Source organism: Strix uralensis, chromosome Z (genome assembly GCF_047716275.1).
Source record: "Strix uralensis isolate ZFMK-TIS-50842 chromosome Z, bStrUra1, whole genome shotgun sequence".
NCBI classification, from domain to species: Eukaryota; Metazoa; Chordata; class Aves; order Strigiformes; family Strigidae; genus Strix; species Strix uralensis.
In genome coordinates, this window is record NC_134012.1 from 67,651,942 (window position 1) to 67,667,731 (window position 15,790).

The 15,790-nt window shown below is 44.7% G+C and overlaps 1 protein-coding gene across 2 annotated transcripts; it reads left to right on the forward strand.

Moving 5' to 3' along the window:
- Window positions 1-1,778: 1,778 nt before the first annotated feature.
- TAL2 (TAL bHLH transcription factor 2) lies at window positions 1,779-14,666 on the forward strand. 2 transcript variants are annotated; one of them, XM_074855868.1, is made up of 2 exons: window positions 1,779-1,893; window positions 11,277-14,666. In XM_074855868.1, exon 2 carries the CDS (start codon window positions 11,287-11,289, stop codon window positions 11,638-11,640), a length of 354 nt encoding a protein of 117 aa, XP_074711969.1. In that variant the 5' UTR covers window positions 1,779-1,893; window positions 11,277-11,286; the 3' UTR covers window positions 11,641-14,666. The 2 variants fall into 2 exon arrangements, with proteins under 2 accessions (XP_074711969.1, XP_074711970.1); XM_074855869.1 differs by lacking the exon at window positions 1,779-1,893 and adding an exon at window positions 2,710-2,791.
- Window positions 14,667-15,790: the final 1,124 nt, after the last annotated feature.

Consider the following 15,790-nt stretch of genomic DNA (forward strand, 5'->3'; position numbering starts at 1 on the left):
CCTCCTGCCCAGGGCCTGACAGTGGGTCACGACTGTCCCAGGAGTGCAGGAGAAAGTGCTGCTGTGCTTGCAGCAGATGCAGAGCTTTGCTGTTGTGGCCTGTCAGAGAAGGAAAGAAGTTGGGGCCACAGGGTGCCAGGGTACAGTGGGGAGCAGGACAGCAAGGGGAAGGTGAGGACCTCCCAGGTGCTGGGGTTGCACAGCCTCAGCTGGGCTGTCACAGAGTTTCAGGAGGAGTAATTCCCTCCTACAAGAGTAGGGAGATGAGAAGACAGTGGGATGTGACTGAAGCACTAAACAGATGTGACTGAAACACTAAACAGATGTGGTGGTGGCTTTTCTGAAGTACACGAGAGGAAGCTACATTGTCCCTTTTTCTCCTTATGTTTCCCCAGTGAGGCAGGTTTTTTGCCATGAGCCTACCTCTGGAGAGGGCATGTATCTGACAGCAACAGGAGCAGGATCCAGCTCTCTTGCATGGATACATGAAGGAGAATGAATAGCAGCCCATACAGCCCCTTTCCCTGCAAGGACAGACACTCTCATGGCTGTATATTTTATAATGTTTTGTCTGACCAGCTTTTGAAAGCCCTAAGCAGTGAAGCATCCACACAGTTACAGATAAAGAGCTTCAGCTCCCTCCCCTTTCTGGACTGGCAAGCCCCCTTCCCTACCATTGCATACTGACTGGAGCATCTCAGAGCAGATTTTGGGTAAATAATGGATTGGAGGAAGTAACAGAGAGGAGGGGAACTCTGCAACTTTCCAATGTAAATTACATGGAAATTAGGCTTCTGTGAGGCCAAAGGCCCCTCTGGAATAGGGCCGTTAGTTAACATAACACTTGTGCTAAATGAAGCGGTTGACAAAGCTTTCAGGCTGTAGTGCCACTGTTAATTTACCGTGTGAAAGGGCTGAACCGAGCTGTGTGAGGAACAACTTGCCCTGGCGGGACCTGGAGCTCATTGTCTCCGGAGAGCAACCACATCATTCCACTGCTGGGTTGTTAATATTTATGGGGGCAATCCTGTTAACTGAAACATTTGCAGTGCTTTTAAAAAAAAGATAGCTGAGCCCTACCTAGTCAGCTTGCTGATTTGGGTGAGGTGGTCTGCGTAAGAGCTGGGCTTTCTTGGAGCTTGCAGAGGAAAGTGGTGGAGTGTGCTGAAAGCTGCCTTATCCTGGATGCAGGCATTTTCCTGCCCCATGACTGTAGTGGGTGATTAGCTGGGGCTTCTCCTTCCCCACCACTTGTTCCCCTTTAGTATCCTCTTACTCCCAGTGCGTAAGTAGGTATCTTGCTCTTGTTCTCCCTATTTAGTCTTACCTCCATCCAAAGCAAATTCCCAGCACCTAATGGACAAGTGGAGGGAGGTGCAGATGAGGTCGTATAGGTCCCAAAGGCTGTGTATGTTTGTAACAAGGCTATGCCCTTGTTGGCTTACGCCTGGGGCAATTTTGTGACTGTTTTCATAAAATCATAGAATCATTGAATAGTTTGTGTTGGAAGGGACCTCCAAAGATCATCTAGTCCAACCATCCTGCAATGAGCAGCGACATATTCAACTAGATCAAGTTGCTCAGGGCCCTGTTCAACCTGACCTTGAATGTTCCGGGGATGGGGCATCTACCACAGGGCAACCTGTTCCAGTATTTTACCTATGAAGAGTTGTTACCCAGGGGCAGGGTGAGTCTGGGTGGACCGATCTCTGTCATGGACAGAGAAGCGTGTGCTCCAGTGGTGGAGATGGTGTTAATCTGCAATTTTTGGTTTTTGCAGTCAGATGTCAGCTTGCTTGCCTGTTGTTCCTGAGCTGAGAGGAAATTTTGGGACCACCCCAGCAGCAGTGAAAGAAGTCTCTGTTTCACCAACCCTGCATCCTAGCCACAGGGGTATGGAGCTGACTCATCTTTGCTGTAGAAGCCTGAATTAAACCTACCCTTAGTGCACTATGTGGTCCCTGAAGTGAAGGGCAAGCTGGTAGATGTGTGAATTCACACCTGCAGCCTCTTATTGTCACGTGGACTCAGTCAAAGGGCCAGTGCAAGGCTTGGGGCAGGGCTGGGACTGCAGCAGTTGTAGCTATCCTCCAGCCTGCTAGCTGTGAGTCTTAAGTGAAAGGGAGCTTTCACCAAAAAAGGCAGTGCAGGATCGATTTGCCTGCACAAGGTCACCCCCACCCCCACCCTGCACTTACTGTCAGAGCAAAGAGGGAGTCTCCTGCTTAGAAATACAATAAATACACCAGCCTGTTTCTCAGTACTGAGTCATATTTAAAGCTGGCTTTTGAATGAACACTGCATCTCTGTCTCTGGAAACATTTACAAGCTCAGAGCTGACTAAATAAATTAAAAAAAAAATCCTTCCAGAAAAAGAAAAAAAGAAAAATTCGATTCTTGCCATGAGCAGCTTCCATGCTTTCCTGCAAAGTGCACCTGACCTAGCTGGAGCAGCTCTAAGGCTAGTAAGCATGGTCTCAGCTACCAGCCTCAGAAAAGGGCAGAGGGCATGTGGTGAGAAAAGAAAAGGCAGGATAGAGAGAATCTCCTGGGAGATGCAAAACAAGATCCCTGGATTGCTAGGACTAGTGGTGACACGCGCCAGACAAAGGACCTGCTACTCTATAAATGAGGCAGACAGGACCAGCGCTAGGCTGACTCCAGCGAGAGCAAGCTCTGTGGCCAGGCATTGCGAGAACAGTGAGGAAAGAAAAATAGCAATCATCTGGTTTTGCTGTCTGTTCGCCTGCTGACCAGGTTTCAAGAAACACAAGCACTTGTGACCAGAAAAGTAAGTGACAATGGCCTCTTCTCTTTACAGCGTTGCCTCTTTTGGGCTTATCTTGCAACTGTCTTAGGAATGCCAAAGTTTCCTCTTGGAGCAGGGAATATCCTTAAAGGAAGGAATTTCTGCAATAGCCTTTTATGATCCACTGGATTTTTATTTCTTGTTATGGCACTCCTGGATCTTGTCATCAAAAAGAGTAAGGCACCTGATCTGACAAACAGAATAGTTACAGAAACGGTCACTTACAGGTGGCTGCATGTAATCAAGCAAAGTAACCACGTTGCCCTACTTTTGTGCCTGGACTTTATTTCTTAGTATCTGCAGAGACTCAGTGAATCAGACCTCATGTCAGGAGAAATTATTGATTGGTTTCACTACTTTTGAAAGAAATGTTGATGCTTATATGTGGAGCAAGCTAATGTGATTTTAAAATCACTGTTCCTACCATTCCTAGATTTTCTTACATCATAACTGTATAATTACACACTAGTCAAACTCACTTACACCACTGCAAAGTGCAGTAAATCAGTTATTGCACTGGTGCAAAATGATTACACAGAGCATCATGAACTGAGTTTAGAACTAAAACTTAACAGAATTCTTCAATGGTGTTTGATATTTAAAACAAATTATTTGCAAAATATGCAAAATCATGCGTTTGTTAGACTTTACTGAATGCTTATGCACTAGACTGTGTGGAAATTCTATGACAGTGTCAACAGGTAAAGATGAAAGTTTTAAATTCCAAAACTCACATATTTAAAAACATCCCCACTACTTTATTGGTTGTCTGTCTTACAGCTGATGCATATGTAAAATACGTAGGTATTTGAAATTTGCTCAGTTCCATAATTCACTTAGGAGAAAAAGCTTAGCAATTTTATTAATTTCAGTTCTGCCAGGAAATAATAGTCTCAGATTTTTAAAAAGACTTTTGAAACTGCCAATCTATAACATGTTTATATTTCCAATAATATATATTATGTCTTCTGCATAAAGCTGTATTTGCCTGAGAAAGTTAAGCAGTAAAACAAGCATTTGTCTGAAGTAGCTGTCTCTATCCTTCGTGATTTCCATACAAAAGTATAGGACAATATTTGATTTTTAGAACCTTTTTCCACCATGCATTTCTATATTGTTTCACAAAAAAATAACTAAAATAAATGCAGCTTGGTATTACTGCCTGTTTACATAAATCATTAAAGTAGTTGTGATATGAGCAGCTGATCCAAGAAATGAATTGCTCACAGAGTCAGTATGCCAGGTAGGAGGCTTGGGGATGACATGCAGGTGCCCAAGAAAGTGTGGTTGAAGCAGGGATGATCTTTATGCTGATCTTTCTATCAAGTGTAGCCCCACAGTGGTTAGTGGCATGACATTTTAGGGGAAAACAGGATTGTGGTCCTTGTCTTGCAGTGGTTTATATCACGCTTTTGGAAGTTACAGTTTGCTGTGGTGGATATGTTCTCTGTGCTTATGGTGACCTCTAGTCTTACTCACAGCAGACCCAATTAATTCCTGGGGTGATGCCATTGTGGTCAGTAGACTGGTTTTAACTTGTGTTTGGTAGGAAGACAGGGCACTACATGCCACTATTAGGATACTGTCAAACTTTCAGTCTTGCTTTTGCTGAAGTCACAGAGAGATTTACTATCAGTCTCAGAGCAGACCTGGATAAAATGCAAAAGCAAATATTGGGGTCATATTCAAACGTAATACGAAATCTGCCCTTCCCTCTGATGCAAATGCAAATACTGTAAGCATGAATTTTCCCTTCTCTGCTCCCAACAACTCCTGTAACAGTGTGAGCTGCTGCAGACCGGTCTTTGCCAAGTTGTAAGACGTGCAGCATCTGTTCCTCCCTCCTTAGAGATTTTCAGTAAGGAGGATGTGGACTTTGCTACATATGCTGGCACGGCAAGGAAGTTAAAGCAAATGGACGCTTTTCTGCTATTAACAGCTACCTTACTGCCTCATAGTGGCAGGTGCAGAGAGAGACATGTAGGAATGAGTGCTTTAACGAGGTGGAAGCAAATATCTGTGTGGAACAGGGTTTTGCACACTGCGTCTGGAAGAAATGAGTCCCTGAAGAACTCCTGGAAGACCACCATGAAGCACCAGAATAGTGTCTGTATGTAGTATTTGGGAAGTTAATTTGTCAGAGACTGTTTTTAAAGGAAACCCACTGAACTGTAGTTCAGACTTTTGATGCAAGAAGGCCTTACTGAAGAAGGGACCGGGACAGAGAAGCACTTTTCCAAGAAAGACTCTCAGATCTTCCTGAACAGAAAATAACACTAGTGCAAGTTTAGTGAATAAAGGCTAAACCTCCTGGCGGAGTGTTCCTTTCCCAGCTTTGCAAGCCGTCACGTCCATGTCAATACACTAGACCTCCATTTAGCTAAAGCTGTTGTAGCCCATGAGTGGGTTCTTTGTTTTTTGCAGAGCTGTGGTATAATTCAACTTTACTGCAAATGAACATAAAAAGCATTGACAAGAGGGGAGCCACAGGGAAAAAAACCCAAAACTACTGCCATGGGCAGAGTAAACCTTTCCTTGAGTAAACCTTGTCATCGCTATTGGTAAGTTCTTAAACATACATTTTGTGCTTTCCCAAATACCTGCTGGGTGGCAGCCCATTGCTTTACAGACCTACATTTCCTGAGGCAGCCTTAGGGGACATGATGCCAGGGTGTCCAGGATATGAAGTCTGTGGGCTAGGCTGATTTCTCAGAAAGCAGCTAGCTCTCTTCCCCACTGAAGATCTGCACCCTCTAGGAGGGCAACCAGATTACAAAGCTAAGCAACCCAGGGGCAACACTGGGTCAAGTGAAAAACTTGTCATCACATATAGACTAGTATTGCCAAACATGAAGGCTGACTTAAGCTTGAGACCTATACACAGTTGCTTTTGAAGACTCCAGCAATTTCCTTTTTCTAAAGGTTCCATGAGAGCACAGCATAGCTGTGAGAGTTTCTGTAAATTCTGCCCCTTAGACAGGAGGGCTCCCAGCGCAGAGATTCCACTATGTGCATTTTGTCCCAGATTTACAGACTCTAAAAAAAGGTAAATCAGTCTGTCAGTGCTGGCTTCTTTTTATAGCTCTTTTGCTGCTCTGCTGTACTTTGTACCGCAGTATGATTGTCAGATAACACTTCCAGCAGAGGCATGAGGCAGTGAAAGGAGCCCTTGTTTACTCCTGAAGCAGCTCCTCTTCCCACATCTTATCTGACATAAAATGAAGTTCACTGCTGGTGTTAGGAATCACCCTGCAAGTGATGGGAGAGGCTCTTCTCTTTCATTACACAAACATGGCACCTATCAATGTCGAGCAAGGCTGGGCCATTGTGTGTTGGCGGCTGCTCTGTCACATACGCACAAAAATGCTTTCCTTTCCACAAACCTTGCAGCTGAGACAAACTAATTACAGTCAGGAGGAACATGGAGAAAAGAAAAAAAAACAACCAAAAAACCAGAAAAGAAATTTGCCTGAGATGAACAGCAGAAATGAGGACAGAAGTTCAATTCTCTGACTGCCAGCCCAGCATTCAGCTCACTGCACTGCACTCTCTCTCTGTGTCCTTGTCCACCAGTGCGCCTGTGGGATTTCAGCTGGGAGGCACTTGGGGACGGGTATAGCACCAAGATAGAGGAAGGTGTTGACGGGGCAAGGGGGCTGAGGAAAGCTGGGAGGGAAGAGCCCATGCCTAGAGGTGTGCTGCTCCTCTTGCAAGCTGTCAAGCTGGGATGCATTGTCCCCTGTCCTGTTCCTTACCCTCCCAACCTAAAGGAAGTCCTTGCAATCCAGGCAACCATGCAGCAAACAGCACATGGTTCAGCTGCAAAGAGTTTGAGCTTATTCCTTCCAGGTGGTGGGAAAAAAAAAAAAAAGTCATGTTATGGATAGGCAGCGTAATGTCTCGTGACATCCATGCTCAGTCTTTCCCTTTGCATGAATCTGAGTCCCGTGCTCTGAGGCTCGCATGAAACCAAAGAGGTAAACAATGAACTTCCTCTTTCTCCTCTTCTCCAGATCACACTGATGCAAAGTGAACAAAACACAGCAGCAAGGAGTGATAGCTGTGGAATCTTTGCTCCCTGTGATAGATCAGGCTCACAAGCACCTGCCTGATACAGAAAACAGGCACCATCTGCTCTTCTGTTGCCATTTACTTAAGGGCTGAAGGGACCTCACAAAATCCAATGCAATGTGTTAAATAACCAGTTTTACCAGGCACTGGGTTTCCCCCACAGAGTAACAGCGTGGCACTGCAGGTTTACTAGAAGCACTCCAATTCTTGCTGGCAGCAGGCATCTGCTCTCTGATTAAGATTTGCAGGAGTAGGTCTCCAGTGGCCAGTTTCAACATGGATTTAACTTCACCCAGGTCAAAGGTATAACTTGAGGGAGGAACTTTCTCATCCAAGATCTTTATTTAATAGCAGCCTGCTAATTATGACTAAGTGCTGGGCAACTGGTGAGTCCCCTGCCAGCCCTCACACATTAACCGCTGGATTGGGGGCCTTTTGCTGGGGAATGTCCTAGCAGAGATGGTGCTTGTGCCTAAGCTGCTCTGCTGCTGCTGCCTGCATTGCCTGAATGGCTCTTGCATAGAGACGCTGTGAGAACTGCTGCTACCAAGGGAGAGATCTTCATCTTTTCTTTTGTTTAGTTTTTTGTCTGGTGACACTTGCAGCTGCATTAACAGCCAGTATTTTCCACCCCCTGTTTTTTTATTTTTCAAAGGGATAGGCAGTTCAGTTATAGCTTCAGTTATCTGTTTGGTGGGTGGTGGTATTTTGTTTTTTCTCCTTCTGGCTGTTGAAACAGATTCACTGCTGGGCTGGGGTTATTTCTTTGCTCAACTCTTTTCACACACTGTGAATGTGGATCTTAGCTCATGAAACTGCACTTACCTAGTACTTCTGGACATGTCCTCTTGATGTGAGCTAAATCCTGTCTTCAGTGGCAACATTTTGCCCTTCAAAGTAATTCTTCCATTGAAAATGGTGTAACTCTCCAGATTTACATTCCTGAGACCAGAAGTGATCCTCTTGAATTGAAGCTGCTGTCTTCCTGGGCTTCTTTATTGTCAGCTAAATGTGGGACTGTAAACCTGTGGGTAGGGAAGGTGACCAGAAAGCACAGAATTCAGGCTTGCAGGTTAATACAATTTAACTGTTCACGATATGTACAAACAGGTGATTTCTGCACAGATTTAAAATGGACCAGCAGACTATAAGCTGAACACAGCCACCAGACAATACATATTTTATACAGTGCACCAGAGAAAGCTAAAGAATACACCTCTCAGCTGTGCAACATTAGCAAAGACCTGAAGCTGCAAGTAATACCGTATCGAAAGCGAAGCTTGCTGGGGAGGGTTAGAAAGAAGGAGGGAAGAGGAGGAAGGGAATGAGATAAAAGGAATGGAAATCAGATCTCTTATCAGTAAACTGGCTGCATTTTAACTGGAAGGTGCTGTGGTTACAGAGAACTTGAGGGATGTGTAGGTGACAATATGAGAAAAGAAGCTGTGCTGAAACATTACTGCAGGATTGGACCAGGCTCATTCTTATCTTATGTTTCTAGCTGAAACTTTGAGCACAACAACAGGAAACCCAGACCAGTAAAGGGGAAAAGGAGAGAGAAATTAAAGGTGGAGAGATTAGGAGGTGGATTACACCTGAAATGAAGTTCCCAGTAGAGCTATCAGCACAAGAGGAGACACTGGGAGAGGGAAGGAACTGTCTGTTGTTTGCTGATCTTGAATAAATGTCAGAAATACAAACACATGTTTTTGAAGTATAAAGCAGAAGATGGTCTCACAGAGGCATCTGTTTGCTGACAAGGCTTGTGACCACAAATGTAGTATTGTCCTTTCCAGAGGCAAGAGGGACAAAGAAAGCATGGTGTGAAGGAGTAGGCTGGTGTTATTTTTCCACTAATAATACCACTAACAGGACAAGATGACATGTTCACAGCTCCAGGGCTGGATGCTAACCTGCCTTCCTGGAGTGCTGCACTGGGGACTGTGCAGCAGTAGAAAGAGAAGGAGTAGACCCTCTGTTGGTATTTGTAGCTGAGATGTAGACAGGCATCCAGCAAACCCTGACCCACATACCAGAATTAGAGTGCAGAGACTGAAAGGCCTCGCAAAATACTATCCATCTGGCCCATTAGAAGAAACAAGGAAGCCCCAATAACTTTCCCTATGTTATAAAACACCCCCCCCCCCCGCTTTAGTACACTGATAAATTTGTCTTAAAAAAACCCCACAAACCCCAAAAACAGAAGAGAGAGAGAGAAGCAGGTGGCATGCTGAATTTCACATGGATCCAAGCAGCTTCTTGGAAGAATAAAACTGTAAAGGCAAAAGTTTTGCCTTGGGGAGTGAATATGCTGCAGTACAGAGGAGCTCTGGAACTCAGTGTTTAAAGTCTGTATCACTCACACAGCAGTGTTCTTGCCAAAAATTTACATGGGAGCTGTTTCAAGTAGGTGCAAAGTACCAAGCAGATTTGTTCCCATAGCACAAAACAAAAGTAAGACATTGAGTAGGAGAATAATTAAAAAAAAGAGCAATACAATCCCCATTCAGATCAAGCAATGGGTCTCAAAGTAAGTCTACAAAAAATATGAAAACCTCTCAGTAACCTGAAATATGAGGGTTTGTTTTTTAAACGAGCCTCTCATGAAGCAAGAACATTTTGATGAGGTAACTTTCTCGTCCCCTAAAGGCAGAGTAGACAACTGGACCTTTACAAGAGTACAGAAATTACAACGGTAATTTCAGACTTCTACCAAAATAGAAATGTGTTAGCTCTGTAAAGGCTACAGCTGAGAGGAGCCTGCAAGGCATGGATAGCATGAGCGCAGCCATATATAGTATACATGGGCGCATCTGTATTAGCTGTTTCTCTGACCAAGGTTTCTGAACACGGCTCTGACAATTTACAATGCTGTAACTATGTTTCCCTGGTGATTTGTCCTCAGTGCTGGACTGGGACTTGAAGGAGCTGGAAGGGAACTTCCCCGCCTGCCATGCGTGTCTGGTCTCCCTGCCAGGGCACCCCAATTAACCTCCGAGTCACAGTGGCATTTCTTTATTCACCCAGACTATTACCATGTACTTTGGTGAACCCCAAGTGTCTTGCATGGTATGAAGCTGCTTCACATGGACACGGGGTCATAGCTAGGCTGTTACCTCAAAGTTTCCTCTTTCTGGAGTTGAAGGGTGCTGTCCCCCTTGCTCCCCAGTCCCCCGTGGGACTGCTGTAAAGATGGGCTTGCCAATGAATATAAAAAGCTGAGGTTTTCACATGCATAAGAGGGTAAGTGGAAACATTTGTCCTTTAGTCTCTTGGCTGTGGATAGTTTTTCCCTGCTCTAACTGTCAGTGTGCCGTTGGCATAAAAAGCAGCTTCAGAAATGGAGAAGTGAGTGTCTCCTGCAGGGCTGTGGGAGAGAAGGGAAGACTCTTTCCAGAGGTGGTGGGAGCAGCATTAGGGAAATCCCAAGAGCTTTTGACAACCTTTCTGGTAAATGGCATTTAAAATTACTGTGCACCCCTTGCAGAATGCTCTTCTATTGCCAGGTCTGCTCTGGGAGCTGGGTGCCCTTTGCTGCTCAGCTCTGTGAGGCAGGGTGGACAGGTAACACATATTGACATTTTGGCTGGGATGCCTGCACATTCTGTAGGCATCGCACAATCACACTTACCCTCTGCAGCCTTGGCAGCTCTCAGAGTCTAAAGCAGAAGCCTTAATGGATCAGACTGAAGAGTCTCTGCCACCAGCAGTGGGCAGTCACTGTGGGCTGGGCAGGGAACCAGACTGTTGCATCCCTGGAGAAATCTCCTGAAATAACCATAATCACATGTGTCTGTAGTGTCAGCTGTCTGTTCACTGAAGGCCCATGACGAAGGCCCACCTGGCTTAGCTCCAGCCATGAGTCACCAAGCTTGGGCCAGCTGGGAGCAGTCCCAAAGAAGGTGTGAACTGGGTCTGGGAAAGCATGGATTTGTTCCACCCTGGGCCTGCCTGCCTTTGCCCATAAAAAGTGTCCGGGTGTCCCTCACACAGCCTGGTGGGATGTCTAATGCATTGGCTATTGGGAATTCTGCTGCAGGGGAACTCTCAGGAGCCTGGAGAAGCTGGTCTCATAGCAGCATCAAATGGTTGTATGAGGAAATTAAACTCCATTTACTCCTTTGTGAAGCCCTTACTGGACTCTGGCATCTGGTTGCAGCTGCAATGTTTATCATCATGGCTGCAAATGGGGACATGACTTTAGGGATTAGGGTAAATCTGTGCAGGACAAGCAGGACAAAGGCATCAGCCACAGAGGGCAAAAATTAGAAATGCCTGGCACCACCACTGCATGCTTGTTGCTGGCCCAGAGGTTACAGTGCCCCCAGAGCAGCAAGCAGCCTGTGTGAAAGCCAGGGGTGCCTAGCATTCACTCACCATCTCCTTTGCTTTGTAGCACCTTGAGAATGACAAGGAAGATCTTCACCAACACCAGGGAGCGATGGAGGCAGCAAAATGTCAACAGCGCCTTTGCCAAGCTGAGGAAACTCATTCCCACCCACCCACCCGACAAGAAACTGAGCAAGAATGAGACACTCCGGTTAGCTATGAGATACATCAACTTCCTTGTCAAGGTCCTGGGAGAGCCAGGCCTGCAGCATACGGCAGTGGCAGCACGGGGCAGCATCCTGGGGTTCTTCCAGCAAGCCCCAAGCTTGCAAAGCATGGAGGAGCTGACACTGATCGAAAACTGTGGTGTTTCCTCTCCTGGCATGAGCAGCAATATAGTAGAGTGTTGGTCAGAGACATCATCTCCCTAGCAGCCAATGAGACATGCAGTCTTGGTGTTAGTTTGATAATCCCCCTCTTTTTGCAGAATCTATGGGTTGCTCCTCTATGTATTGTGATTATTTATTTATATTTATTACTGTTTTATATGGTATACATTTTTATTTAACAGCAAAGGAAATCCTTTGTCAGCCAACAGCCTGGAAGAGTAGACAGAGAACTTGCGGTCCTTGGGAACTGGGAAGGAATCACTGCTGCCATGGCAGAGTTAAAGCCAAAAGGGCCTTTTGCCCTCATCTCCTCCATAAATCAGGCCATAGAAATTCATCCAGTGTTTCTGGCAGGGAAAGAGATTATTCTCACATGTTATTTGAAGAAAACACTACTGAGCTCAAGAAAAGGAAACACTACTGGGCTCACCACAAAATTTGTCCAAGACAGATGTCAGTAGTGCAAGTTTTGAGAGATGTGGTATTTGCCACAGTCCTCCTAGTGCAAGTTTTGAGAGATGTGGTATTTGCCACAGTCCTCCACCAGTGGTTCCAGGAGCTAATTGCACTCACTCTTGAGCCTATGAATCTTATTTCCAGCTTGATTCTTTTTCTTGAAAATACAGGTCCTAGCCCTTGAACCTAGCTACACTTTTCTCCATCAGACTGGACAGATCTTTAGTGCCAGGGATTATTAAATGCTATTAAGCAAAATTAAACATTAGGTTAAAGCAAAAGTGCTTTAAAATAAAAGAAGACATAGTCATAGATGAGTTTCAGTGGTTTCAATATGCAGAACAAACCTCCTCTGTAGTAGTGACAGTGTGCATGTGAATGAAGGTGGTCAGCCACGTTCCAGCTGCCTTAAAAGCCCATCAAAGAGGTTGGTGCCTAAACGTCTTTGTTCCTCAACAGCTGTAGCAGCTCTTGTTTTGGGAGGGAGGTCCCAGGAGAAAGTCCTTAATGATGTAGTGTGAAAACCTTCATGGAAACACCAGTGAGCAGTTCCCCTTCCTGTGCCAGTGTGCAGAAGCAGCTGGAGCATGTCTGAGCCTGGCAGAAGGTGCTGGACATGCACCACTGGTGCACTGCGGTGCCCCTTTGGCACAGGGCTGTGTGCCATTGGTCTTGGGCATTGAGTTCCTGAACCAGCCCTGCTTTTGCTACCGTGGGAGGCAGAACTGAGCTGCACACATACTTGCTGTCATCTGTAAGACCCTGGTGCTGTGATGCTTGGATTGTCTGCCCCAGATAGTGTACCAAGACCATGAACAAGACTAGGGGCATGCTGCCTGTGTACCCAGCTGACTGTCTCTAAAGTCCCTGCTTTCACTTGCTGTCGGTGAGGTTCCTCCATCTGGACACTATCCCAAATGGGCTGATGGAGCAAGGACGAAGCAATGGGTGTAAATGTCTTCTGCTTGATTCACTATGTTCTTTGTAGGGAATGCTAACCACCATGCCGTAGGTGTTTAGATTATAAGCAGGATGAAAAGAGGTTTCATGAAGGTGACCCTTGTGGGTTGTTGCCCACAAATCAATTTGATTTCCTGACTGAGTTATAATCTGTGCCAGTAAAGGTCTGGACTGCTCATGCAAGTTCTAAAGCTGCCTAGAGCAACAGAAAAAAATGTCACCAGGTTCAAGTAGAACTGCTTCCTGGTCAGATCCTGCTCCCACTTTCGATTTCTGTGTGGACCAAGGTACATGTCAATGCTTAGAAAAGACAGCTATTCACCACTGGTAAAGAAATGGAGCTCCCATGTGCCAAGGCATGTCCCTGGGCTGTTTTCTGTTTTCTGTTTATTCATGTAGCAATAAGCTATTTCAGGAAGCAGAGATAGGGTTTGTGCACGTAACACGTACAGGCATGAGGGGATTTGGCATCTAAAGCTAAGCTGCCTTTTAAAGCCTCATCAACCACCAGGTGCACCAAGGATGCCAGGGCCTGCTCTGCTAAGTGTGTATTGGGCTGTCCTGTGCCTTGACAAAGACCAAGGTCTGACAGGAACACAGCTGACCCTGTCCAGGGCCGGTGCTGTAAGGTACAGGTGTGCCAGTAGATAGATTTTGACAAAAATTTAAAAAAAAACCAAAGGAGTTCATGGTGATTTAATTTTGTTTCTGAACACTGCTGATCTTCAATTTGCTTATCCCTGCATTCTGAGCTGTCAGGGCTGAGGACTGCACTGGAGAGCAGCTGAGTGGAAATGCACTAAGCATCTTTTGCACGGTTCATGAAATCAGTACTGCTTCCTCCCCGTCTCTGCCCACTTTAATGTCACTGAATGCAGTCACAGCCTCTTCTGAACAGTTTCTCAAAGGTAAAGAGCCAAGTGCTCCTCCCAGCTTTCTGTTGACTTGCTGGGAGTTACAGCAGGATAAATTAGTCCGAGTAAATCAGAGCAATTATGGGCAAGGTATGGTGGTGCTATCTGGTCTATCAGTCACTTGCTATCCTAGGGAACACATGTCACCAAGGCAAGCCAAAACATCTTGTGAGCAGAGTTCTTGTACAGGGAAGGGGAAAGAAAACCTGGCAATTTTGTAACCTGTTTGTTCCATTTTCTATCTTAAAAAGCTTCCCTTCCTGTTACTGCTTTGATTCGTATCAATGCTTTCTTTGTTCTCCTTTCCATTTAGGAGCTCCCTACTCTCATGTTCAGCGTGTATTTCACTAGATCTATCTACCAAAGAATTTTTTGTGGGGGTCAAGTTTCTTTTGTGTTTTGTGGATTTCTTATCTGTATGATCATGAACAAATACAGTGTAACTGATCACATTTTGTGCTATATGATGTTATTTAATATCTAATATATTCCAAATAAATTATTCAAGAAACTAATCTTTGTCTTTTTAAACTTCTCTAAAATTTCATTTTACATTTGCATACCACTTGGTAGAGGATGCCAAAAACATTGCAACGTAATTTCTGGTAGAGTATCATCCTACTGTTCAGCACTTACACAAGAGTCTTGATGTTAGAAACAACATTGTCAGATGATGAAGAATGATGGGGATTCTTTGTTTATTATGATTTCTTCCACTTGTTGGTTGAATTGTATTTGTCTATGTGTTAAGAAGATTTTGACCAGCTTTTGAAAAAGGTAAATAAAATTTCATTGTGCAACACTATTGTGTTTGTCTTTCAAATATTCACAATTCAAAAGATTTTAACCAAGTGCATTTTAAAAAGCAGAAGTCACCCTAAAGTATTAGTTTGGACTCTGAATTGAGTCTGTTGTTATCTGGAGATGTTCAGATAGGCACAACCTACAGATTTGGACTGCAGTCCAGGTTCAGAAATAAAAACTCATTGAAGGGAGCTTAGAATATAAAGCTGCTCTTTCTGGTGGGAACAACCTAATCCCCAATTGAATATGAGGCTGGGAGAGGAAGAGGAAGAACTAGGATGACAGATGTAGAAGTGGTGAGGAAAGGATGGGAAACAGCTGGGACACAGGGCCATTTTCAGTTTCATGCTTAACTGGATGTGTCACAACCCTGACACTGCTCTATGATACACCAAGAAATGGATTTCTGCAAAATATGTGGCTGAGAAAGGTATCATCTCAAGAGATTATATATAAAAGTCATGAAATCAGCAAATGTGAGGTTCAAAATATGTATTTATACTAAGCAAGGCAATGCCACCTTAGAGAGAACCTTCTGCTTACAGCAGGTAATGCCAAATTAGTTAGTATGCTGAGGATCATGTAGCAATGCCTCTTCTAGAAGTGAGGACGGTATAGTCATGTTAATGTGGTGCTGTGCTGTGAGGTAATGGGACCTGTGGCATGTAGATGTACCAAGTCATTTAGAGCTGGCTGAAAATGTCTCACAGATGTTGCAGCAGTGGCAAAACCTTAGTATAAATGACAAAAATGTCCCTAGTCTTAAGGCCCCTACTGAGTCTCCTAGTTGTAATTAGCAGTGCTAAATAGAGTTGTGTGAATAGCACCTTTTTTTCCCTTTTATAATTTTTTGGTGAGGATATGGCTGTCCATATTGCAAGGAAGACCAGCTAAGGTGGTATCTTCTAGAAGCACCTTTGGTATCTCCTGATACAAAAAGGCATGATGCAAAGTTAAAAGAGTCATGGTTTCCTCTAACCCATGGTACTTCTAAGCTGTGCAGAGGGTGTGAGGTGTCCTCCCATGCCTTTGTGATGCAGAAATCCCAGTGAGACATT